The sequence below is a fragment of the Desmodus rotundus genome, chromosome 7, assembly GCF_022682495.2.
Source record: "Desmodus rotundus isolate HL8 chromosome 7, HLdesRot8A.1, whole genome shotgun sequence".
Lineage (NCBI taxonomy): Eukaryota > Metazoa > Chordata > Mammalia > Chiroptera > Phyllostomidae > Desmodus > Desmodus rotundus.
This window is the reverse complement of record NC_071393.1, coordinates 30,002,333-30,029,404: the sequence shown is the minus strand read 5'-3', so window position 1 is coordinate 30,029,404 and position 27,072 is coordinate 30,002,333. Positions and strand designations below refer to the sequence as shown.

Sequence of the window (27,072 nt, the reverse complement as noted above, 5' to 3'; positions counted from 1 at the left end):
GGGAGCAGGATAGAAGGGGGTAGGGTGGGGTGGGCTGTTCTTGAATTAATCTTTCACTTCAGTTCCAGGCATTCCTAACCTGTTACTCAATTTAGGTTCAGGTTTCCTTTCCAGAGGAAGCACTGGAGCAGCTGCTGGGACAAGGGAGTCGCTAGTATTTGGAGAAGCCAAGCCACAATCTATCTACTTTTAAACTGAATGAATGAACGAACAAATGAATGAGTGAATGAGATTAGAGCAAGAGGGCGTTGCCCCCAGGCCCACCAGCACTCCTGTGCTGGCAGTCGATCACCTCACTAGGTGAGGAGGTGAACGTGGGAACGCGTGCGTGCGCCTCCTCCCTACCCCACTTCTCCTAAGCAGGAATTATCTTGCTGCGTTCAGTGTACTCGCAGCCAACTAATCAAGGCTAGACAAAGGCTAGAAAGGGAGAACAAGAGGTGATGGGGCGCGGTCGGGGAAGGCAGGGAGCCAGGAAACCTGTGCATGGCAGATGACGTAATTGCCTGAAAGACTATTGTTCCTCCCCTTCCCGGAGAGGCAGCACAGAGACCTGTCTGTGGGGCAGCAGGAGTGGGGTTGCCTGGCGGGTGTGAACTGTGGGAGGAGGTGCCCGTGTGGGGTGAGATGTGGAAAGAGGTGCGGAGATACAAAAGGGAGACCTAGAGACAGACGGCCCGCAGGGAAATCGCGCGAGCTGGAGGTGTTTGAGTCGCTTCGAGCTCCGCCCCGCGCACGACGCCGGGCTCGGCCCCGGGAGGGGCACGCCTGCTTGGGGGTGGGGAGTGTGTGCACCAGTGGGTGGGCCCAGGGTGGCGGTGGGAGTGGAGAGCTGCCTGCGCATGTCAAGACCAACTGAGCACACACGGTCAGGGGTTCCTGGAGAAGGGCAGCTGGCCACCCACCACCCAGGGTCAGGGCCCCGGCAAGATCCAGGGGCGAGCTCCAGGGAAGGGGCCACCCTCCTGTCAACCCCACCCGGTCTCTGAGATCGCGGGCGAGACAGGAACTGCCACCTTCTTCCTGGTCCTTCCAGGCCTCCCAGGAGAGCCAAGGGTGGGTGTAGGCGGCACTGAAGGGAACGAATTTTGTAGCTCCGACGGCCCGGGTGGCTTCGGGTGTGGGGCACGCCCAGCTAGAGCAGCCAGTCAGGGCGGATGAAGCCCGCGCTCTCGCGTCTTGGTGGATCCTGGTCTGAGCGTAGCTGTTCCAAAGGGAGGTGAGGAGTGGATCAACATGGTCCCCTCCGACAGCCCGACCTCCCAGAGCCAGCCGTGCTGAGTGAGCCTTCACCGAAGTACGAAGCCGAGAAGCCTCGGCGCAACCTGCATTTCAAGTTCCGGGGTGGGCGAGGAAGGTGCTGTCCGCGGTGCTGAGCCGGGTCCCCGCGGCGCGCTCCCAGAGAGCGAGCGGGTGCTGATTCTCGACCGCCAATCGAGGCGGCCTGCTAGGGCAGCTTCCAGCAGAAAGCGCGGCCCACTCGACAGCCCCGCGGAGCCTCCCCAGGCACCGGCGCGGGCCCTCCTTCCAGCCAGAAAGTCGCCCCCTTGGGGCAGTTCGTCCCGAAGGGTTTCCTCGAAAGCATCTGAGAGGGCGCAATTCTTGACCGAGGGAATCTCTCCGTTCAGCCCCGGAAGCCACCTGCCTAAGAAGATGCCTGCCTTCAACAGATTGTTTCCCCTGGCTTCCTTTGTGCTCGTCTTCTGGGGTAAGTAACGGCGCCCTGCCGTGCGCGATTGTTACAGTACTGCTACAGCAGTAACAATGTAACGCTAATAACACTTACTGATGTCGTTGGTGACAAAAAGGATCCCCGGTTGGCTTCCTTCTGTGATGTCTGCCAGACGGGGAGCTGCATAGTGTTCCATGAGGGCTGGGATTAGGATACTGGGAAAACGCCCCCCCAACACCCCCACTCCGTTGCTTTATTCATGAACCTCCCTGGGTGGTTGATTCTTGCACCCCTCCTCCGTTTGCTGATTATTCCAAAGTATTTCTCCCCCTTTACTAAAAGGGAATGCGGTCACAAAACATTTCCGTTATGTTTCTCCGTGAGGAGTGAATTAGGAAACATTATTGAATCTGCAAGTGAATTTATATATATATATAACAACTGGATGCATGGATTTTGAGACTTAAAATGCTTTAGTTGTTGATCCAGCGGCTTCATCTTAAAGAATGGGAGGAAAACTGGCTTCAGTCATTTACTGCTTGTGTGAAGTAAATTAGCACCCGAGATTGCATATTTTTCCCTTTCTTTCTTTTTTTTCACCAACATGGGAGCTAAGGTGCTTTGGTGTTTGGGGAGCTGGGTTTCTGCCTCCAAAGATGAATACACTCTTGCTTGTCTGCTGTGAGGGACTGAGTGACTTCTTCCCTCCAAGTAAGGGAGCCCTGCAGCTGTGGCAACAAGGTCAAGCAGAGTGGTATCAGACATGGACTTGGAGTGGGGTGCCTGCCTGTGCAGGGGAGGTAATGAGGCTACGTGATAATATCTGAATATGTAGCTGAGAGAATGCTTTACTGTGCCTCAGTGTATCCCTCAGTGGCTGAGTGTGTGCATGAGTGTGTGTCTGAGCATGTTAGTGTGGATATGAGTAGACTGGAGAGGATATAGTGGGGTGTGCGTGGATGTCTGTGTGTAGGTAGTTGTGTTATTCTGGGTATCTCTGTCTTGGTGTCTCTACTTAGATCCTCAGGGGAAAATAGGTGCTTTTCAGTTGATACATGGCTTGTGCATGATCGGAGTTACCTTCCTCCACACTACAAATTAATAACCAGTATAATTAGAAGTGATTGTGCCCATCAGCCCTATTGAAACTAGGCATGTGGAGTTATGCCCCACGGTTGGCATGAAACCCACTGCGCCTGTGCAGGGTCAGACATGCTCAGGGGACCTTCTTCTTTGCCTTAACATCACTTTATTAAGCCTCTAAGACTAACTCTGACTGCCAGCATTATCTGGATGTTGCATGTGACCAGACTTCCTGCTGCAAGCTTCCTGTTGAACAAAATGCCTGATAAGACCATCTGGAAAGAATGGGGGCAGGGGAGAAATGCTGGCCCCAGGGACAGATTCACTACACCTATCCCCAGTAGAAGAGGCTAGACCTGGAGAGGAAGCAGACACTGATCTCAGCTGCCTTAAAGATTTATTAACGGCTGGGATTTTCTCAGAGGGAGCTAAGACTGGGGAGGAGGGAGAGGAAGAGATAGAGCAGGGTTGGGCTGAGATTCTGTAAAGCCTTTCTTCCCAAATTGTAATGTAAATTTTAGGCTCCCTGCCTGAATTCCAGTGGATGGGGAAAAGATTCCATAGACTAAAGAGCTTTTAGCTAGGACTTGCAAAGTTTAGATTGGAGTCTCCCCTCTGCCACTAGCTTGCTATGTGAAACCTTAGAGAATCTGGTTCCTCGTGTGTAAAGTTTGGAGGTTGGTGCTGATGCTATCTAACATCCCTTTCAGCTCCACACTGAATGGCAGGAAAATCTTTACAGAATATTACTAAAATCGGCAGAGTGTCCATTCCCCTCCCTACACTCTCCCCCCAAAAAACACCTGTAGAAGAAGTGTGCACATTTTACCCATTGCTGCTCATTCGCAGCTTATTTGTAATCTGAACATCGGTTCACCAAACAGGAAAGATGCAGAAGCAAAAGAGGGACAGCCCAACAAACCTGGTCATTAAATGTAAGAGAAAGGGCCTGGCTTCGCACATGAAATTTTGTTTTAATTGCATGTAATTTCAATATTGGAAAGTACTTACCTTAGACAGAGTTTCCTTGCCCCAGCTGATTTTTCATGTGATGCAAATATGAATATGAAGACTCTTTTCCATTCTTTTACTCTCTGCATATATTGAAAAAAGTCCCCTTATTTCTTTTAATAATTCATATACTACTACTACTACTACTACTAATAATAATAATAATAAAGAAACAACCCTACACTTGCCTGCGGCTTTATAATTTACAAAACACCATTACTTTTCCAGCCATTAAATTTTTTGGTCCCCATACCAGCCCTGTGGGGTAGTCAGGAGAATTAGTGTTATTTCTAATTCAGAGATGAGAACACGAACTCAGGAAGGGCAAAGGACTTGCTAGAGAAGTCTTGTGTCCTGATCTGAGTCGTCCAGTGCTTGTTCCAGCACTTCTCACGAACACAATGCTGCTATGCAAAATTGCCAGGTGTTCATCTACCTTCTCATCTCTTTTCTGAATCATCCTTTCTTCCCTCCCCTGTGCCATTGCCTTTGCTAGGGCCTCACTTATCCTTCAGCTTCTTGTTCCTTCTCTACTCTGCCTCTCCTGCCTCTCCTGGTCTACTGTCCCAGATGTCTGCTGATAGGGAGTGTTTTCCTTGCATCCCCCAGTAACCCACCTTGCATCCTGTTCTTTCAAGGCTCTGCTAAGTGACTAGCTAATCTGATAAACCAAGTCATTACAGGGTATTAATATCTGCAAGTAACTTTATTTGTTGCTCCTTTTAGGAAGTATTTACATTCCAATCAAAGCATTTATTATCTTAGTGCAAATGGGAAGCATTCTGCAGCAAGCTCAGGGGGGGAATGCAGCAGTGCCCAAAGAAGAGAAAGATTTGGGGTGTTAGAGGAGTTTGTTCAATATACATTACTATCTACCTCATAATAGACTGATGCTATTCCGTAGTTAAATACAATCGTCATTGATATGTCAGTCTTCCTTCTCTTAAGTTTCCTTATTGTTCAACGCTATGGAAATTGAAAAGGAGACCAAAGGTCGAATGATTCATCCAGATTATTGCAGGAGCCTGTTATTTACAGTGAGCAATACGGATGGAACACCCACCATTCCCACACTGCACCATGCACAGTCTTTTCTTGGATACCTAGAGGAGTTCAAAGAAAGAGAAGCAACAGTGTCCTGGAGACTCATGGGCTGGAGAACCAGACTCACCTCTTGATGGAAGGGGCAGCCAGTCATGGTGCAAAGGGCAGGCAAACAGGGCAAGAGGACTTCGAGGCCACTTCAGAATACTGCCCAGGGCCTCATGAGGGGTCTCTGGGCTGCCAACCTGCACAGAGCAGGGATCGGCGGGGCTTGCTCTCTGAAGGAAGCTGGGATCACTGCCCCCTCAGGGGCAGCACAGGGGAAAGTGGGGCTGCCACACCATGTTCCCCACCCCGGCTGCCCATATTCTGCCTTCCTCCTTCAGCTTTAAATGAACTAACTGTGCTCCTGTTTCGGGCCAATTCATCTTTTCCACTAGAGCGCGTCACCTCTCAACTACTCAAGGATGATAATACAGCAGATTATTCCTTTTCAAACCCCAGCAGCTCCATTACCACCTTCATCCACGCAAGACCGTTGAATGTCTCTCAGGCTGATCTCTGTACCAGCCTCTTAACTGTTATTTTTGCTCTTACCCTTCACTTCCTTGCCTCCTTAGTTTATTCTCAACATAGCAGTCATGTCATGCAGTTTTCTGTAAATGAGATCAGCCGTTCTTCCACTCAGAGCCCTCTCGGCTCCCCTGTCACTCTGGGCAAAAGCCTAAGTTCTAACCATGGCCTGCAAGCCCCGCCATGATCTGGCCCTGGCTTACGCCTCCTGCCTTGTCTCCTTCTAGTCTCACCTTTTTCCCTGCACTTTGTAGAGCTCTTTGCTTTCCACAAACACACCCCCACCTAGGCCTCTGAGCCGCTCTGTCCTCTGTTCGGGGAAACCTTCACACAGGTAGCCACATACCTCACTCCCTCGTTTCTTGCCCTCAGCACCTGCTTGCTCCGCCCTTCTCTGTGAGCCGGTCTCAGTGAGGCAGTCTCCAGCAATCTCACGAACTCTCTCTCCTGTTCTGTTTTGTTTCTCCTCACAGCACTTACTACAATGTGAAGTTGCATGTTCTCTGTCTCCACTCTAACGTCGGCTCCGTGAGAGCAGAGACGGCTTCTGTGCGTCCCCTGCTGTATTCTCAGGGCTGGCACACAACACACTCGGCACACCTGCTGAGTAGTGACCAGATTCACGAAGGGCAAAACAGCATTAACAAGTGACACTGGCATGAAGCACACTTGCGTAAAGTATTCCACAGAACTCTCATGGCAAATCTATTAGATAAGTATTATTTTCAAACCCAGTCCTTCAGTTGCCACATACCATCTTCATCTTGCCTCTGTAGTTCTGACCAGACAATCCTTGGGACATTTTTCTATTCTGCTTTTCGAGCCTTCGTAATCGAACTAAGTTATCTTCACCACATCTCACTAAATATGAGTACACACTCTTTACATCTCTAGCCACTCCCAAACTTGTGAATACACCACACCTCCTTTTTCTTTCTTCCCTTTTTTAAAACCAGGCCTGTAATCACGGCTTCAAGCTCATCGCAGACCAGTTCTCCCGAGACATGTGCCCATTAAAGGGATCCTCTTACCGACTTTTTTAGACTTTATGTTAGGGCCACCAGTTTATAGACTCTGTGTTTAAAAATGAAATTTGTTGCCTTCTTAGTCCGTCAAAGATGATACTTCATTTTTTATTCAAAGTTAATTGATCAGTCTCATTTTAAGCTCTAAATAAAGCTTTCCTCTGTTTTTAATTTTATTTATTATTTATTTATTTATTTATTTATTTATTTATTTATTTATTTATAGGGGAAGGGAGGGAGAAAGAGAGGGAGAGAAACATCGATGTGAGAAAAAATATTGATTGGCTGCCTCTTGCACGCGCCTCTCTCATGTGCCTCTCGCACATACGCTGATCAGGGACCAAACCCACAGCCTAGGCTGGTGCCCTGACCAGGAATTGAACCTACGATCCTTTGCTTTGCAGGACAACACCCAACTAAGCCACAGTGGTCAGGGTGCTTTCCTCTGCTTTTAGAAATAACCGTCTGCCAGTAGAGGAGCAGACTGACTGTTTACAGTGGACTAGTTTTCAAATGTCAAGAATGTGCATTGTTTGACAGTTTTAGGGGCTCTGTCTTTGTTATGAATTCATGAGAAGGTAGCACCAGATGGGGCCTCAGAGGTCTTGATACGGGAACCCTTGGTGGTCACCTCCCTTGTGAGTCTTCTGTGCAATGAAGTGCAAACTCTCTTACCAAATAGGTTTTTTGCATTGGTGAACAGCTTCAGCTCCAGAAAATCCTTTTTTTTTAAATTGAGCTAAACTGAATTTCTTGTAACATTTGGACAGAATCTATTTTATCTTCCACAGAGGAGCCTTCAAATATTTGAAGACAAATAAGTTCCGTGACTAAGCTGAGTACCCCGCATCCTCCCACCCGCTCCTCACCAGACTGGGACCCCAGACCTTCTTCACCCTGCTGCCCTCTGGGCGTGCCCTTGCTGACCACTTAATTTTGTAAAGCCAGACACCCTGGACTGACCCTAAAGGTCCAATGAGCTCTGCACAGGGCAGAGGAACGGCTTCCCCTTCTTTCTCACATTTTACCTGCTCATGCAGCCACATGTGCACTGGCCTTGCTGCCAGCCACAGCCCACCACGGACTCGCTCTGGATTTGCAGTCTCATGCACTGGCCTCTTCCTTTGGGCTGAGCATTTCTAGAGGCAGAAACTGTGAGTCCAGACCTCTGCGCAGTATGCAAGTGTCCCCAAATCCTCTGAGTGTTTAAATTGGTCTCTCTACTTCTGCTTACAGCCTTGCTCCAGCCTCGTGGCCAGTCAGCTCACCACTTTCCTCTGTGCTACCCCAGCTGCCACCATGCATAAGAATTACCCACATTTTTCTGAACACACAGATATCATTACATCTCTCCATGACTTTGAAACATTTGACCCTCACGCTATGAAGCATACACAGTGGTCTTCACAACAGAGTCCTTTCTGTCCCGGGTCCCAGCATCCTTCTCTTTCTCTCTCCCCAGCCTCAGCAGGAATCACTTCCCCTCCTCTGGGACAAGCAGCCACTGATCTGTCACTCACCAGGGCCTGGTTTAGGGACACTTAGGAGTATGTGTTCCCTGCTGGATCACAGCTGTCTGTAGGGCACGGCTGGTGTTTGTTCCTCTCTGTATCTCAGCGGAGCACCGCCAGGCACAGAGCAGATTCAGTGGTGCTGGCTGGTCAGTGGAAGGATGGATGCAGCCCTGTCTCCCACCCAGATCAGACGCCTTCGAGGGCAGGGCTCAGTGTGTGCTGCGTCTCATCCCCACTGCTTCCTGGGAGACATCACCCGGGCCTCCTCCATCCCCCTCCTTGTCTGTTGTGAGCATGCACACTCTGGGAGCACAGGGACAGGTACACACCCCTGTACATGGTATTTTCAAGCTTATCTCATGATCCTTCCTCTCTGTCCCTTCTCTCCCTCTTGTTCTCCGACACCCCCCTCCCGGCATCCCTTCCCTGCCGCCCGGCCTCTCTGCAGCCAGTGTGTGCTTCCCCGTGTGCGTGGAGGTGCCCTCGGAGACTGAGGCCGTCCAGGGCAACCCCATGAAGCTGCGCTGCATCTCCTGCATGAAGCGGGAGGAGGTGGAGGCCGCCACGGTGGTGGAGTGGTTCTACAGGCCCGAGGGCGGCAAAGACTTCCTGGTACGTCTCACTGCGACTCTGGCCTCTGTGCTGTGGGCGCAGCTCCCGAGAGGCTGGGAACTGATGATCTGACAAACAGTGGTCCTTTCTCCTCAAAGCACAGGCAGCCCCTCAGCAGAGAGCCAGCAACCGGCAGCCTTTGCTCACCCCAGCCTCTGAGAAAGGACACTCGGCCGGCTGCTGGCAGTCCTGGTCACAGTCCCAGGCACACCAGAGGAGGTAGAAAGAGACAAATCATATTCAAAGCCTACTGTGTGCTAGTCATTTGACTAGGCACTTTGCAGGGTTTTCATTTAATCTTCTACACTGTCTTATTAGATGGATTAAACTAGTAGAAAAATTGAATGCTGTGGCCTGGTCCAGAGCGCCCATGAACCCTTGGAGGGGACCAGCTCCAAGTGTCAAGTTCGAGGCCAGGGCTTTCAGATGTTCTCATGACTGATGAGCTGCCTCTGCCTCTCTACACCTTGTCCTCTCGCTGGCTACCCCTGTGACACTAAGCATCGTTGGATAAGAGAGCACAGGTTAGCTCACTTAACTTGCTGCCCCAGTGAAATGAGAATTACAGGGATGGCCAAGGCTGGTTGTCAGCTGGTACATGCAGTGCAGCCACGTCGGCGGGTAAAACGTTTACATAGTTCTGTGGTGGGTGCCGCCTGCGCCAAACTGCCCAGGCACCCCCCCCTTCCCATTGGGAGCCCCCAAGCCTCCCCATGACCTGAGAATGAAAGCAGCAGCGCCTGACAGAGCAGGGAGCCTCCCAGACTCTCTCTGCTCCTGTGCTGGCCAAAGTCAGTTCTGAGTGGTTGGGGCCAGTGCCAAAATAGTTGTGATAAACGTGGACTGCCACCCTGGGGACGACCATTATTCACACTTCCACTGTTTGTGAAGCCAGGCTGCCGGGGTGCACAACCATTAGCTTTGGATGTCCTTGGACAAATTGTTTAACCTCTCTGTGACTCAGTTTACTCATCTCTAAAACAGGGCTATAACCCACAGCTACATGATAGAGTTGTTACCAGGAATCATGGGCTTTAGTTTTTAGTGCATTTAGAATAGTTCTAGAATATAGGAAGCACTATGTAAGTGTCTGCTAAAGAAAAATACATGTATCAATGAGGCAACTGGGGCTCAAAAAAGTTAAGGCAGGAAGAGAGCTTCTAGTTGAACCAGGACGTTGGTCAACTGACACAAGCCCTTCTTTACTGCATGATCCCATGTTCCTGGAGGCAAGCTCCCTCCCCGAGACTTTTCATGGAAACAGCAGCAGGTGAAGCTATGTTTCACATGCTCTTTTTTGTAGCTTCCCAAGTGCAAGTCATAGCTGCCGCTAGGCTGTATGTGTCACCTGATGTAGGTTTGCTCCGATCAGGTGCCAAAAGTGGGACAAGCAGACCTCCCAGCGCTTGGCTCAGGGTTGGCTGTGACTGAGGCCAATGCCCAGGTTTCGAGAACCTGGATGTCTTGGACAGATGCAAAGGAGCCCCTGGGACTCAGGCCTGGCCATGGGCCAGCTGCCTATTCTGCTCCCAGGCCTGCCCAAGCTGAGGGGAAAGAGGCTCCCAAGGAGGGAGACATTTAAAACTGTGCTGCAAATACAGAGTAATGGTAACAGAAATTTTGTGATGATGGCGATATTCCATATCCCTGCTGTCCAGTAGCCCCTGGCCGCATGTGGCTATTAAGCCCTTAAAATGTGGATAGTGCAACTGAGAAACTGAATTTTAAATTTTATTAACTTTCTAGTAATTTAAAAGTTAATATAAGTAGCCACACATGGCAGGTGGACACTAGAATGGATAGCACAGCTGAAATGTTTGAGAAAAGAATTTTAGAGACCACATTGCACTTATAACTCAGCCCGAAGCAAAATCCCTGATGTGTGCCTATCCGCCGGTAGCTCTCTGCTCCCTCAGGCCATTTTAGCACCCTAGACACCCCACTGCTGCCGGCCCAGACTGGCCGCATCCTCTCAGAGGGGTCTAGCTCAGAGTGCCAAGCTCAAGGCCAGGGCTTTCAGATGTCTTCATGACTGATGAGCCGGCCTCTCAGTCTCAACACCTTGTCCTCTCGCTGGCTACCCTCATGACACAACTCACTCTCTTGTTCTTTCTGTCTCCTCCCAGTCAGTCCTTTGTCTCCCTCAGGCCCCCACTGCCCCACCCCATCTCCTGTATGCTTCTCTCACCTCCTGTGCTTTCTCTCCTTGCTGTGGCCTCATGTCCTGACACCTGTTTGCCTTTGCCCATCTTCCCTGTCTTAGCTCTCGCCCTCTTCCCTCTGAGACCCCTCATCCCACCCCCACATTCTGGAGATCCTTGTGACATCGTCCCCTTTCCTCCTGTGCTGCATAAGTATGCTTGTCTCCTCTGGCCTGACCCCAGCCCTGCTCTCCTGCCCCATCTTCCCTCCGGGCCTTACCCTCTACTTCTCTCCCTGCAGATCTACGAGTATCGGAATGGCCACCAGGAGGTGGAGAGCCCCTTCCTAGGGCGCCTGCAATGGAATGGGAGCAAGGACTTGCAGGACGTGTCCATCACTGTGCTGAATGTCACCCTGAATGACTCGGGTCTCTACACCTGCAACGTGTCCCGGGAGTTTGAGTTTGAGGGTCATCGCCCCTTTGTGAAGACCACACGGCTAATCCCCCTCCGAGTCACCGAGGAGGGTGAGGCTGGGGCACGGGGTCTCCAGGGTCCCTTACTCCTGGGAGAGGGTGAGCAGTGGGTTTCCACATAGACGAGACCCTTGTAGAGTACAGCACCCGTGTATTTTGGAGTGGTGATTTTTAAAAATGTCACCATTGACTTGTCTTCCTTTAGTGGCCAGGATGCAGACTGCCCAACCAGCCTTTCCTCAAAGCAGAAAGGCTTGGCGATGGAGCAGATGACAAATGACCTGGTACTAGTCCCCTGATTCTCGTCCCTAGAGACAGAGGACAGCCACCACGAAGCCTGAAGCTGCCAAATCAGCTCCAGCATCTGCTCTGGCTGACTCAGTGGGCTCAGAGAAGTGTCCCCTCCCATGTGTAAGCCATGCGTACCTCCAAACCAGCCGTGCTCGTCTTCAGCGAGCCTCAACGTCCCCGCAGGACTTCTACAATCCAGCCTTTCTGACTCCGCGGGTGGAGTCTGAGAGTGTGCGTGTCTAACAGGCTGCCAGGGATGCTGCGGCCGCTGAGACCGCGCCGAGAACCCCTGCTCTAGCCAGAGGCCGATGGTTTTTGTCGGCAGTCCCTCTGCACAACGATCGCACCGCAGCCCCGTTCCCATTGTGGCATCTCTCGTACATAACCTCATTTTCTGCTGGGAGAAGGAGAAACATCGATAGCGCTCCAGTTTGTAACTTGAAATCTTCAGCTTTTCCCCAGCAAGTTCCTGGTTAGGGTGGGCAGCCCTTTCGCCAACCTGACTCCCACGCCTCTGTTGTGACCCTCCTGCAGAAACTGCGGGGTGCGACTTAGAGGCGCTCATGCACTGTTTTTGCTCTGCTCCCCAGGGGGCTCCGAGCCCCTTGCAAATGTGCCTTTCACACGTCGGAGCAGTCGATTCCCTTTCGCTTAGCCTCTCTCAATCGATTTCCAGCACGTCCTCAGCATTACTGCGACCCCAAGATGCAGTGTGGTGAGCAGGCAAAAGGTGTGGGGTGTGAAAGAAAGAAAGAAGAGGTCAAATTAAAGATTGGCTTCTTCCTAGGAAAGGGTCCCCGGAACCCCAGCTTCTGGGCTGCACATTTAGTTTTTGTCATGCTTTGTAATAAAATTCATGCAGCAAACTTGGATGCGAACGACAGAAGTCATGATTTAGGCAAAATGACTAAAACACAAAGTAGGGCGATTCGGAAACTGCAGGAGGACTCACAGGCCGCTTGAATCTAGACGTGGGGAGCCACTCCTCCCCGCCCCCACCCCCACCCCAGTCTCCTCTTGGGTAAAATGAAGAGGCTGGACTGCAAGCTCTCTAAGGCATTTTTCTGTTCACAAGGTCCATTATCCTCTTCTGTTTACACACTGGCCCTCCCCGGAGAAGGGCACCTGGCGCCCTCTACTGTCACCATTAGGAACTGTTGGCTGATGACTGCCAGACGCTAGGAAGGGGCCTCTCTGTCTCCACCTCCTGCCCTCTCAGGATTTTGCCTCCAGAGACCCTTGTGCAGCCGCTGATGGAAAGTATGGCAACGCTGAGCCAGCGCACACCAGGCACCAGAGCAAGGCTCAAGTAAAAATAGAAGGAAAACATGTTTGCTATCAGCCACAGTGCCTCTCGGGATGTTTGGGCTGGGAGGAAGCCTGACCCCCCCACTGAATCCAGGAGTTGTGGGGCGTTCTCTCTGCACCACTCTTACACGTTGGGGTACGTCTGGCGCAGGCAAGTTGAAATGACTCCTTAGCTGATTGCAGGGTGCCATGCCGGAGCAGCTGGGAGAAGAGAGCGCGGGGAAAGGGGCCTCACTGAAGGACAGGAAGCGAACCCGCACCAGAAGCAATCCAGATCCCTCACCTATCAGGCTAACTCTATCTCCACCGCATCTTTTCCTGCCATTGCGGCCCCAGCTCCTGACACTTGCTTTTGCCTCCTCCTTTTCCCTCTGTGACCACCAGGCAGCCCTCTGATCCCATGCCGACCCTCACTACTCTCTCCCATCACTCAGAGCTCTGCACTCCACCGTGAGCTCCGCCCCCGCTCCTCGTGCCTGTACCCAGAGAGTCTTCCTGGCTCTCTCTGTTCAAGCTGGCCTTATCCTGCTTTAGGCTCCCACCTCTTAATTCTAAGACTGAAATCTGAGGCCCCTGCACCTAGAGGTGACTGAAAATACTGAGGACAGCTCCCTGTGGCACTACTTCTGGGCTCCCGCATTTACAAAGGGCGAATGTGCTTTCTGCTGAGCACACTACCACCTGGCCACCGGATGCCTGTGAGAAGACACTGGTTATTAGCTGCATTCTCCTGGGCCTCCTGGGCCTCAGGTTGTGTCTATAGCCTCTGGCTCCAATTAGGAAATCTGGAGGGCCCTGGAGCTAAAGGTCATGACTGGCTGCCTGTGCTTTTAAAGAGCAGGGTGTTGCCAGTGACCTGGGCTCTATGAATACTGAGGACCAGGAATCTAATTAGCTGGTGGGAGCTGGCAGGGGGAGGCATGGCTGCAGCCTTCCTTCCCATGAGGAAGATGTATCAGGACATTTGCCATGTATCATGTTTTAATTCTTATTTTTATTGGTCATGAAACAAAAAAAGAGCAATATTTATATTCATTCAACAAACACTGATGGAATATTTTGAATATTCTAGGATTAGACAACATGCTGATAGTTCAGAAATAAATGAGATGTGTCCTCAGTAAGCATGCAGTCTCTAGAGAAGAGAGATCAACACATCACAATATAGCCCAAGAAGTGTTACAGTGGATGGATGCACAAAGCACCTGAGGACGGATGTGAACAACTGTGTGAGGTGCCGAGGAAGGTTTCCCAACAGAGGGAGCTTCCATGGAATCTAAAAGAGTGATCAGGAGACCAAAAAGCAGGAGGGAATGTTGGGATGGAGGTAGCAGTGGGATGTGAGATACAGTCTAGGAAGAAGGAAGAGGTAAGAGGAAGAAGAAATGTCCACAGATTCCAAGAGACCGCAATGTGCATGAGAAGAGAAGTTCTGCTGGGCAACTGAATGGAAATTAGACGAGAAAGGCTGGATTGTGTGTGCCCTTGCAAGCTGTATTAGTAGAAACTGGGCTTTGTCTGAGGGCGGGATGGAACACTGAAGGTTTTAAGTGGGGAATGGTAGGCTCAGATCTGTGCTTCACAGGCAGATCTTTGAGGATGGTCTGACTAGTGCATGGAACCCTCCAGTACTCACTTCTGTTCAGGTGTATGAGCTCGGGAGGCCCTCACTTCTGATCCAGACTTGTCAAGTGCACGTCCATGTCACAGCGTGGGCTGACTGCATGGGCCCTGGACATGTGTCCATCACACTCTTCCTAGAGGTGCCACCTCCTCCACCCTGAGCTCAGGCAACATACTAGGTTGAACTGAGTGAGACATACTCCTTACATCCATGTAGACATTTAAATTTCACAAAATAGTGTTCAATCCATTAGGTAATGTAATAATATAAATTATTATCATCACCTTGTAAATTAAGAAACTGAGTCTCAAATAAAGGAGATGACTATTCACAGACCTCTGTGAATAGTAAGTAGCAAAACTGGGGCCTCACTCTAGATATCTCCCTTGATTCTAGGATTCCTTCCACTGCTCTGCAACTTCTTCCACCCCCCATTGCTCTCACTCACCCCTCCCTTCAAACTCCTAATGAAAGTCAGTAGGAAAGCCAGCAGACAGGAGAGTCAGAGGGTATGCAATTCCTCTGACATCCTTTTGAAGTCATTTAGACCCAGTGCTCTTTGAAGCCACGCTCCAAACTCCATATAACTCTGACCTCAGTGACAGCCCTGGGTTTACTGGACATGCACCTTCTGATCCTCCTCCCCTCCTCTTGCAGCTGGAGAGGACTTCACCTCTGTCGTCTCAGAAATCATGATGTACATCCTGCTGGTCTTCCTCACCTTGTGGCTGCTCATCGAGATGGTATACTGCTACCGGAAGGTCTCAAAGGCTGAAGAGGCAGCTCAAGAGAATGCGTAAGTCCAAAGATGCCAGGATAACAATGGGGAGCACCTTTCGCGCACTTGCTCTCACAGACAAAACACTAGCTAAGCAATTTGCACGCTCATCTACTTTCCTTGCAACAACCTTTGAGGTGTCAGCATCAACATACTCATTTTACAGGTGAGAAAACCAAGTCTGGGAGGGTTTGCCCAAGGCCAGGGTAAGAGGGAAAGTGACGTTTGAATTCAGGCCTGCTAGCTCTTGGCCTGCACCCTTAACCACTAATGTAAAGCTCATCAGCTGCCACCGAACCTCATGAAACGAGCACTGTTATGACCGTTATACAGATCCTGGAGCAGACTTCTCGAGGGCAAGGGGCTCACAGAGGCCACACAGGTGATGAGAGGGAGGCTGGGATTTGAGCCTTAGCCTCCCCATTCCCAATAGCCATGCTCTTGGGCCACCTGTGCCGCTCCAAACAACAGGTTCTTCCCCTAGAGCTTGGCAGCAGCTCTAGGGGAAGAAGGGGTCTCATTCCCCAGAGTGCAAATGACACCTTGGCTGCTTCTGTCGAGGCCCTAGTCACTGAGGAGTGAGCCTGTGTGGGAAGTCATGGCGCCTGAGGGGTTAGGAGTCCATGCTGGCCTGATATCTGGGGGGAGGAAAGACAGAAAAGAACCCTCACAGATTTACAAGGCTAGCAAGTTTCCTGAGGTAAGAACCTAAAACCCCACAGGCTACTACCACCTAGAGATGTTGGATAAAATAAAGCATAATTTGCATTATATCTGTGATCTTAATGAAGAAAAAAATGACAGCTGACCAGATATGGGGATAGATAGAATTGCTCTGCTGGGGGAGACTGTCACACCTGGCGACAGGGGGCTTGGATTTTAGTGCTTGGACAGGAAGTGCCCACGTGTGGACAGGGAGTCCCCACGATTGGGCAGAAGGTGCCCACAGCCAGGCCTGCACAGGAAACGGAGCTCCGGCTGGGCCCTCAGGAGATCTGGGATCCTCAGAGTGCGAGGGCTCACACCAAGGATAGATCCGAAAATAATCAGTCCACCAACCCCGGGAAAAACCAAAGAAACTTAGGTATCTTGGCCCAAGTCCAAGTAGAAAAAAATAAAAGATTCTTGAGAATTAGTAACCACAAACCTGTGCTCACAATGTTTGGGATTTAAATTTATATGACCAAGATGATCCAGCAACCTCAAAGCTGAGAAATTCAATCCCTTTAAAAAAAAGAGTCCCCAGCCAGTGATAGCCACGCAGAAGCAAGTGAAGAACCGTTCTGCAGGGCCCCACCCTGAGCTGAGGTTGAACAGGACTCCCCAGACAAAGCAGCACTGAGTCTGATTTCACAGTCTGATCCAAACTAAAAGACAGAGCAGGAAACCATGCAACATGAACATGAGGCAGGATTAAACCCAAGAAACTTCAGGCACAAGAAGGACCTAATAGAATACAGAAAGTAAGTTTGTTTAAAACAGCTGAAGCAATAAAAGAAGGGACCAAAAGCATAAGAATAGAGTAAGTTGCTAAGAAAACAGAACAGGCAGATTGAATATAAATTTTTAAAAATTGGAAATGGAAAATACAGGCGAGAGGTGCAAGAAGGCCCTGTAGAGAAGGCTGTACTGAACCCACCCCTCCCTAGACAGCAGTTACTCCTGGGAGACACCTGAGGGCTGAATTGCTTCTGAACAAACAAAGAAAGCGACCCAGCAAGGAAGGTTGGGAATGGGGGGGAACCCTGTGGGGACTTTCTGGGCCAAAGGAGCAGGGAGTGAGTGCCATTGTCTACACACCCCTCCACTTCCTTTGGGCAGGTAGGAGTTCTGTGGCCCACCTGCAAGATCCCCTACCTTTCTGGGAGCAAGCAGAAACAACAGGGCTTCCCCACAAGCACCCGGCCTCCCATTGGGGAGCCACTCCACCCATGTAGGCCCGTGCTCCAGGCAGTGGAAGCCCAGCCTGGCTCCAACAGGCTTCCACAACCCACCAGGCATACACAAAGCCACTCTCTGTACAACAAACAAGAGAGAACTTGTATGGAGAAGGTGGGGAGCCGCAGGAGCTTGGGCGCTGTGGGAGTGCTCTGGGGCCAGGTGCCCCTGAGTGCCATGGTTTACTACCCCCACCTCTGTAGAGGGTTTGCGAGGCTCTATCCAGGTGCTCTGGCCTACAAGTGCATACTGGCACCCATCACTAGAGCCCATTTGGGCCCCGAACAAAGGGAGCAATTAGAATCAATAAGACAACACTACGTGCACCCAGCCTCCCCACCTGGACACCTTAAGCACCTGATCGGCCCCAGCCAGCCTGGAAAAACCACCTGGCACACACAGCCTACACAGTGGCTGCTTTTCCAAGACTTGGAGAGACAGCTGTTTTGTCTAATTCATATAAACAAACAGAAAGTCAAACAAAATGATAAGACAGAAGAATATCTCCAAAATGAAGAAACAAAAATTTCCAGAAAGAAACCCTAAGGAAATTGGAGATAAGTAATTTGCCTGATAAAGAATTAAAAGAAACTTGAGTGTGGACTAGAAGAATTTAGGGAGGACTTCAACAAAGAGTCAGAAAGTATAATGACAAACTGAGCAGAGCTGAATGAGAGAAGATATTCACCCATGGCACATCCAATAAGGGGTTAACATCCAACATACAGGGTGGGGCAAACATAGGTTTAAAGTTGTTTGAGTGGAAAATAATACAGTAATTAAATAATAATGCAAGAATAAACTCTGGTTTCGCATACTCACAACTGTAAACCTACTTTCACCCCACCCTGTGTATAAAGAACCCATACAACTTAACACCAAAAAAAGAAACTATTCAATTTAAAAATGAGCAAAGGACATGGATAGACATTTCTCCAAAGAGGACATACGGCCACCCCATAGACACATGAAAAGATGCTCAACGTCACTAATTGTCAGAGAGACGCAAATTAAAACCACAGTGAGATATCACCTCTCACCTGTCAGAATGGCCGTCATCAATATGTCAAGAAACAAGCGCTGGTGACGATGTGGACGAAAGGGAGCCCTTGTGCACTGTTGGGATTGTAAATCATTGCAGCCACAGTGGAGAGTCTTCAAAGAATTAAAAATCAGAGGTGCCATCCAGTCCAGCAATTCCACTTCTGGGTATTTGTGAAAACCAAACCCCCCAAAAACCCACTGACTCAAAGATATACGCACCCTATGTTCATTGCAGCATTACTAGTAACAGCCAAGATATGGAAGCCGCCTGGATGACCATCAACAGAAGAATGGATAAGAAACTATACCATGTGTAATGGAATATTATTCAGCAATAAAAAAACAATTAAATCTTGCCATTTGTGACAACATGGATGGACCTAGAGAGTGTTACATTAAGTGAAATAAGTCAGGCTGATTAAGTTAAATACCACATGATTTCACTTATGGTAAATGTGGAATATAAAAAACCAAATGAATAAACAAAACAAGACAGAAAAGACCTATACCTATAGATATATATAGATATGTATTTTTGCCAAAGGGGGTGGTGGGGGGGGGATGGGAATAAAAATAAATAAAATTAAAATAAATAGTGACAACATTAAATGCTGGCAAAAAGAAGAAGAGGAGGAGGAAGAGGAAGAAGAGGAAGAAGAAAAGATCTTGCTGGTGTAGCTCAGTGGATTGAGCGTGGATCTGAGAACCAAAGGTTCAATTCCCAGTCAGGGCACATGCCTGGGTTTCAGGCCAGGTCCCCAGTCAGGGGCGCTCGAGAGGCAACCACACATTGCTGTTTTTCCTCACTCTCTTTCTCTTTCCCTTTCTCTAAAAATAAATAAAATCTTAAAAAAAAAAAAAGAAATTGGAGTTAAGCGAGGGCAAGTGACAATTGTCAAAGTCACCATGAACTGGGGAAGAGTCCATCTGCTGGTCAGTTTCTCCTGGCTTCACATGGCCTCTCCAGGGGATTTAAAGCCGCAGCTTTTCCTGGATAGGATTGTTGGCGGTGACTAATCAGCACAGGAAAGCAGTCAGACCTGGCCTTTCTCTGCCTTCCTCCTAAATCACACCCAGCCCTGGGGCTTTTCTACCCCACCTGCTCTAATCTACCAAGTTGTCTGGAATCCTCAGCCTTAAAAAAAAATTCTTTATTTGCACCTAAAGTCCCCAGGGCCTGAGAGGCCGTGTCTGTCTCTCCACTGTGGCAGAACATAGTGGGTGGTAAGAGCTCAGTGTTGGGAAGCAGTAAGAAAAGATGGAGACCAGAGTGCTCTGCAGCCTGGAGACCAGTGAAGCCTTGGGCCTCCAGGCCTGACAGGAAGTGCCAAAAATTTATTTATATGTACTCATATATACAGTCAATAAAATTTAAGACTCAATGGATTGGCTCACCAGATACTGACAACCAGAAGATAAATGTAAAGGTGTTACACAGAATGAAGACTAAAGATATAAAAAGATGAAATATCACAAAGAAACATGAAGAAAAAAAGGAGAAAATCCATTAAAACAGGACAGGGAAGAAGGAGCACTATTCAGGTACGTGGCTAAGGAAAGGTTGGACTCTTCAGACTTAGGAAGCACAGTATGTCCTAAGCAGGGTAGATGCACATAAATCTAGACCTAAACAGCAAGCATCTTTAAACTGATAAATGGCAGCTACCAAGCTAACCTACAGCAAATATCTGTGGGTTACAGCTTCAGAAGAATTGCCTATAATATCAAAAACATGCCAAGGATACTCCCTCTCCCTGCTTCTCTTCAATATTATATTGGAGATCCTAGGCCATGGATTAAAAAAAAAAAGAGTAAGAATTGGAAAGAATTAAACTAAATTATCATTATTCATACCCACTAAGGGAATATAGAGTTGGCAAACTATTAGAACTAGTGAGAACATTCCACAAGTTTGTTGATATAAATAAAAATATAAAAGTCACCTACACTCCAGCCAGAAAATTTAGAAAAGCATTGACATATTTAAAGCATTAAAATTTGTTTAATTATTTTTTAATGCATTTCTTTTTTTAAAGATTTTTATTTATTTATTTTTTAGAGAAAGAGGAAGGGAACAAGAAAGAGAGGGAGAGAAACATTGATGTGTGGTTGCCCCTTGCATGCCCCCAAATGGGAACCCAGCCTGCAACCCAGGCATGTGCCCTGACTGGGAATCGAACTCAGCAACCCTTTGGTTCTCAGACCCACGCTCAGTCCACTGAACTACACCAGCCAGGTGTTCAATTATAATAGCAGCAAATACTCTCCAGAACCTGGGAATAAATTTGATAAAAATGTGCAAGACCTTTAAGGACAAAATTATAAAACTACTGAAGGACTTAAAAGACTGAAATGGAGAATAAAACCTTACTGTTACAAAATAGCAGTTCTCTCCGAGATTAATCCAAAAATCTAATTAAATTCCAATCAAAATATTGATTGAAAAGTTCAAGGAACTAGATAAGCTGATATTAAAAGTCACATGGAAGGCCAAAGGGCCAAAGTTAGTCCAAACCAAGGGACAGCCAGATAGTGAATATTTTAGGCTACACAGAGTCTCTTGCATATTATTCTTTGGTTTTGCTTCTTTGCTTGCAACCTTTTAAACAAATAACAACCATTCTTAGCCCATGGGCCATAGTTTGCTGATTTCAAAGAAAGAACAGTAAGCTCAGAGGAAGTGGCTGGTAGGACTTTTTCCTATCAGATATGAAGATTCCTAATAGCACCATCAGAGTAAAGAGTCTGTGCTACAGACACAGGCATGTAACACAGGCAAACAGAACAAAACAGCCCCCAGATACGTTAATATGTATCCAAACACCATTGTGTGGCAGACACAGCGGTGCAGGCACTGAAGGAAGGATGAACTGTCCAGCAAGCGGTACGGGACAATTCCCACCTATCTGGAAAAGAAAGTAGGTCCTCCATCTCTCGCACCACCCAGAATAACTTGTGAGTGGTTTTAAAACAAGGTAAAATGCACAACCGAAAATTTCTATTAAGGAAATATAAAAGAATATCTTTATTCTCTCAGAATCAAGAGGACTTCTTCAAACACAGAGCGAATAAGGAAGAATGGTCATTGTGATTGTATTATACAAAGGGGTGGGCAAAAGTAGGTAAATAATAGTAAATATTACAATGATTAATAAGTAATAGTGCAAGAATTGTTTTGCATACTCACAACTTATGAACCTACTTATATGCCAATCCAGTATGTCAAAATTAATTTTTCATTATAAGATCCCTAAGCAAAGTTTAGAGACAAACAGACTGGAAGAAGATATTTTCAAGATATGAAATCAAGGAGAAAAAGGATATCTAAGAAGAAAAAAATAGTAAAGCAAATGAAAAAATTATAGAAGTAGAAACCAAAATAGCCTGTAAACTTATAAAAAGATGTTCAACTTCACCAGGAATCAAGGAAGTGAACATTAAGGCAATTATAAAATATAATTTCACCCATTGGGTTGGCCAACATCTTAATCTAGCAATACTCAGTCCTGAGAACAATGTGGATAAATGAGCAGACTGCTGGTGGAAGTAAAACACAAAGAAACAAACACACACAAAAAAAAACTATTATTCTAGTTCCCTGAAAGGGCCATTCTAGTTTCCTGTTGGGACATCCAGCCAGAAGGAAAGGCAGAGCTGTCCCATAGACATCCTTGCTCCTGGGCCCTTGCTCCTTCCCTTTCCTTGCGTCCCCACCTCTGGGTACAAAGGTACTGATTCTCTTCCCCATTTGTCCTCCCGCAGGTCTGACTACCTTGCCATCCCATCAGAGAACAAAGAGAACTCTGTGGTGCCAGTAGAGGAATAGAAGGGGTGTGACTCGAGGTGATGTACAGGAAAGGGGAGGGGAAGATGGATAAGGATGGCAGGTTGTGCAAGTGACAAGTCACCCATTATCAAGTGACTTTAAATCTAGCCCCTTAGATTAATTTCTACCCTACCCAAGTGCCCAGCCTCAGGACCCTTCTCTAAGTTGATGCCCGATTGCAAGCTCTGTGTGATGTCAAGCCTTCAGAAGGTGAATTGCTTTGGCCTGAGTGTTGGGGCAACTTGAACTCCTTACCCATAGTGACAAAGGCATAGTAATCTCCCCTGCCCTTTGTAAGGATCGTGGATTTGGCCAGAGTCTTTGGCTCGGCTGGGCCAGTTCTCAGTGAGTTGTTTTATCATTGACAGGTGACTGGAGCCCTGAGGGACTGGACACCTCAGGTGTGGTGATGTCCACAGCCTCAGGAGGCACCGCAGAAGCCACATTGCTTCCCTTCGTGCATTCACCCTTTAGCTTATGTATCACACGTCCACTCACCACTGACCCCTGAACTCCATCTGACCTCAACACACCTGAGGACTTTGCCAGAATGGAGGAACCAACATTTCTACACAGACTCAACCTCTCCGCATCCTAGCTTTTGAGCAAGCAGCACCCATGCCCACTGGACTTCTCCCATGTGCTCCAAATGACTTTGCACAAGTGCTGGAGGTGGCATGCTCCTCTGTCCATTACTGTCTGGAACCGGCTCATCCTCTGCTGCTGCAACTGAATGAATCTTTTTAGTGGAAGGAAGCAGGAGTGATTAGGTTAAACCAAAAGAGTGTCATAAGGTAGAATGTTTTGACGTCAGTTTTTCCAAGGCCTTGGCTTACTTTACTAGAGTATCAGAGCAAAACATGCTTTTCTAGGTTTTCCACTGATAGCAAGTTCATTCAGTATGGACTAAAATGTTCTCTGGAGCTTGGTACTCCAGGGCTAGAACCCATTAGGTCTCTAAGGCCTGGGTATGGCTTAGTCCTTCAAGAAGCCAACGACAAGAGACTTGGGAAGGATTCAGCAATTTAAGTGGCTTTTGAAAGTCACACAACCCATTCGTGATCCTATTGGTATGTATCCTCCCCCACCCAAAGCGAACACAGTACTTGAGATGGCTGGGAAGCCTTATTTTCCCGAGGGCACTAGAACTGAAATCCCTAAGTTCTTCCTTGCAGAATCTTGTGGGTATTATTACTCACATCACGGGAGTCAGTTGAGGCTCAGAGCTCAACTGGACTTCAGAGGATAAACTGGAGCAGGTACAAACCTTAGGTGTTGCCCAGGTTAAACTTCTCAAGATGGATAATTTTGGTTTTGAAGACTTTGAAATTGAGATTGGCTATGGCCATGCCTCTTCCACAGGCACACATGGGGTGGATTGCCTGGCTGAGGTTAACTCTGATTCTGGTAGCTAGAACTTGGCTGAAAAGGCAGAGAGAAAGACATGAAGTAGACTTGAAGAACTTCCTCAGTGAAAGGATTTGTGAGCCCGAAACATCCTGCAGAAGAAAGCATCTTGGCATGATATTTATCAAACAGGGATGATAAGCAAATGAATAAATAGGGGAGGGATGGGCTAGGTAGCTTCCACATAGTTCACCTGTGAACCCATAATGTCCAGGGATTGTTTTGGTTTTTTTACTAGATTTTGGGAGAGCAGATGAACACTAGATAAATTTTAGTCAAAATCTCATGTTTCATTTTGAGTGACTAATTGGTCCAAGCGTGATATCCTTCAGCATCTAGTGATGAGGTAGGGAAGGGTGCTTTAGGAAATATGAGATGAAAGTGGCTGGGATTGGATGAAGGAGAGGTCCCTTAGATCTGGAGGAATTTATGGGGATCTGAAGATCATACTCCACTGGCTTTGGGCCTCACCCGACAAACTCATTTTTTCATCTCTTCCATCCCTGCAGAAGTACTTAAAATATGTCCTTGTTCACATCTTGAAGAAAATACTCTCAATAAATTCAAGGCCCTTCTCATTGGTAATTTCCCAAAGAATCTCTCAGAAATAGGGGAGAGCAGATAGAGGTTTCTAACTCTATAGTTGGGAAGATAGGCCTGGCTAACCGAGGTCTTCCTGGTCACAGGGCAGGTTGACAACAGAGCTGGTGACAGAAGCAAGCTCCTTACTTACAACACTATTTTCCTCTTGGTTCCAGTGGACCATGCATCTCACTTGTACTCAAGAAATAGGCATGACTGCTTTCTTTTCTTTAAAAAAAAACAAACTCAAATGTTTCCTGGGTGCTTTTAATGAAGCTGAATGATACCTATCATTTAAAAAAACAACTCATCCTTTATAAGTAATCTTCCCTATTTTCATTTTTTTAACTTCTCAACTCTTTTCATACTTAATACTCTCATTAGAGCTATGTGGTTTACAAAGCATTTTCATTTCAAGTATCTTATTTCTTCCCCACAACTAGCCCTGTGAGGTAGATTTTACTGATACTCACATTATAAATGAAGAAACAGAGGCAAAGGAGCTTTATCATACCCTAAATTCATGCAGTTGGCAACTGGAGAGCTGGAATCCAGGCCTTCTCACTCCCAGCCCACTTCTCTCTCCTTAGATCATAGTTGCTTCCTTTCCTCTCATTTTTTAACTTGCGTCTTATCTTTGCCTCTCCTGCTGTCCCGAGATATTCAGCATCTCCTCTCACCCCAAATCCCACTCAACTGCTTCTCTACCACTTTGCTTCTTGGCAGATGCTAGAAATGTGCTTTAAGAGTCAATCTCATCTTGATTTTACCTTTCTAGTTGGTGTACATGCCACTATTTCTCCTGAATTGCAATTACACTTCCTGGGACACTTGATCATGACTACAAATCTGCAAGGTACTGTGACTACCAGCCTACTTCAAATCCTCCCCCACTCTGTATTCCCACAGGGGACCCAGAGTCAATGTGCATTGTTCTGGAAGCTTTATCTGCATGCTGTTCCTATTAAAGGGCTTAGAAATGTTCTCAAGGGCTAGTATCACTTTAGGAGCCCAATCTGTTGCCTTGGTGCTGGATACTTCCCATGACTGATCCTCAACAACACAGTTCTCTAAAGGCCAAGTTAGGCTGGGTCTCATTGTCTCTTTCCTACTGCTTAACAGCCATGAACTTGATTGTTCAACTCAGTTGACCCCATAAGCACTCTCACCTAGTGACCTCTACTGTTAGCCCAGTCTGGTACATAACAGCTCCAACCCTGTGTGGAAAACAGTCAGTGCCTGTCCCCACCCCAACCTTCATTTCCAGTCCGTTTAAAAGCATTGTCCCTCATAATTTTTCTATCCCCACTTACACATCCAGATTTCTGATTCTCTGAGTTTCTGGTTTCTCCTTAGCTACACTAGAAATGTTAGTAGAAAAGGAAACTTTCAAAGCAGGAATATGCTGGAAATATGTGCAGAGCAGTAAATGGTTCAGAGACAGTAGCCCCGCCCCCAAAACTACTGGATCCAATTGGAAAACACACCGTCCCAGTTTGTGAACCCACCTGACGTATGCCAGAGGGCAAGGCTATGTGCTGTAAACTGCTTCTGTGCAGGAAGAAGCAGCAAGAGCTAGACACACTTCAGATACACCCACCTTGGTTCCCCTTTCTCAAGTTAACACAGAAATGAAAGAATAGAACAAAAAAATAAGCCTTCCTCTCACTACCTTTTATAAATGAAAGATCTCTAATGCTGTATATTCATCTAGTCCCTGTAAACATATGTGAATAGTGTCTGCTGTGGTCATCACTCCGGTCACCCATTTAGCCCACGTTGCAGCACCCACTGCGTCTAGCACCCATCTAGACCCTCAGTGTGCCCCACGGTTTTGGGTCTGAAAAATATCCTTGTCCAAGACTTTCCTAATTTCTGAAACTCTACTCTGGTGGGTAACTCATGTTTAGTTTCCCCCTTATTGAGTTTATAGTAGGGCCCAGTAGACAAGCACTTGAAACAAGTCTGAGCTACAGATCAGACTCCAACCCCATCACAGGCCAGCTAAGCCTCAAAGCAGTAACCTGGAGCAGTTGCGAATGCATGTGATGGGGGAGACTACTGAAGAACGAGTTTGGTTTGTGAAACTCCATCAAACTCAAGTAGCAAACTTAGTCTCTCAGCTTGTGGGACTCGTTACCACACCGTCACCTTCACAGTGCTTTTTCTTGATGTTGCACAGCCAATATTTTTCTGAACTCTGGAAATGTTGCTAACGACCCAAGCTCTCGACAACTCCATGCTGGTTATGTAGTGTTTTCCGGAAAACTCCCTGTTCGTGTCAATAAAGTGTCTCTGAACACCGGCTGCTCTGGCTTCCCTCTACTAGCAGAGTGTGTGTGTGTTAAGTATGCTCTGGACCTTCAGACCTCCCAGCCGCATTGATTCCTCAACTCACAGCCAGTGCATTTATGCCCACAGGATAAACAATACAGTTGGTGACCTAGAATTAACTGTATGATAAACGTGTGACCTGGCCTATTATGTCCCCTTTTCTTTCTTGCCCCAATACAAAGGAATCCAAGAGTCACTTGTGTTCTCACCTGCCTGACATCAAATACGTTTCCTACCCGGTGGCAAAGGGCTGACTGCAAGGGGTGCCTAATGACGGGAGGGCTGCATGCCCTTACCCGTTTCTGCAAACAGGGCCATAAAGAAAGGCCGGCTCCCAGTGCCCGTCTTCTGGAAGTGCCAAGTCCCCAAGGGGGAATGTTCAAGGAACTGTCATCAGGATTCATCCACAGCCCACTGCGCTCTCCTACAATGTCAAAAGTATTGATGAACAATGAAGTAAAAAATGACCTTAGTGTGGTGCCAGCCACTATACTAAGAAACACACACATACGCACACATTTTATATTATCTCTGAAAAACTGAGGTTTGGAGTGATGAATGGGTGACACAGCTGGTAACAGTGACAATGCAATTAGTACTCGGGTCTGATTCCAAAACTTCTTACCCGTCCCGCTTTACCGGGCTACCGCCCTACCCTGGGCAGAAAGTCCGCAAAGTTCGGAGGATCTCAGCGCTGGGTGGACAGCTACGCAGACGGGTGTGAGGGAGCCTCCCCACAAATGCTGCCACAGCTGGGGAGACAACACACATGTGGACAGCGAGCACTAA

General features: G+C 47.8%; 1 protein-coding gene across 2 annotated transcripts; it reads left to right on the top strand.

The window, feature by feature from the left end:
* The first annotated feature begins 811 nt into the window (after positions 1-811).
* SCN3B (sodium voltage-gated channel beta subunit 3) lies at positions 812-26,254 on the top strand. 2 transcript variants are annotated; one of them, XM_024557491.3, is made up of 6 exons: positions 813-1,708; positions 8,371-8,534; positions 10,977-11,202; positions 15,032-15,170; positions 21,897-21,977; positions 22,329-26,254. In XM_024557491.3, the coding sequence occupies exons 1-5, from the start codon at positions 1,654-1,656 to the stop codon at positions 21,958-21,960; spliced, it is 648 nt and encodes a 215-aa protein (XP_024413259.1). In that variant the 5' UTR covers positions 813-1,653; the 3' UTR covers positions 21,961-21,977; positions 22,329-26,254. The 2 variants fall into 2 exon arrangements, with proteins under 2 accessions (XP_045048627.1, XP_024413259.1); XM_045192692.2 differs by lacking the exon at positions 21,897-21,977 and having other exon boundaries at positions 812-1,708.
* The last annotated feature ends 818 nt before the right edge of the window (positions 26,255-27,072 follow it).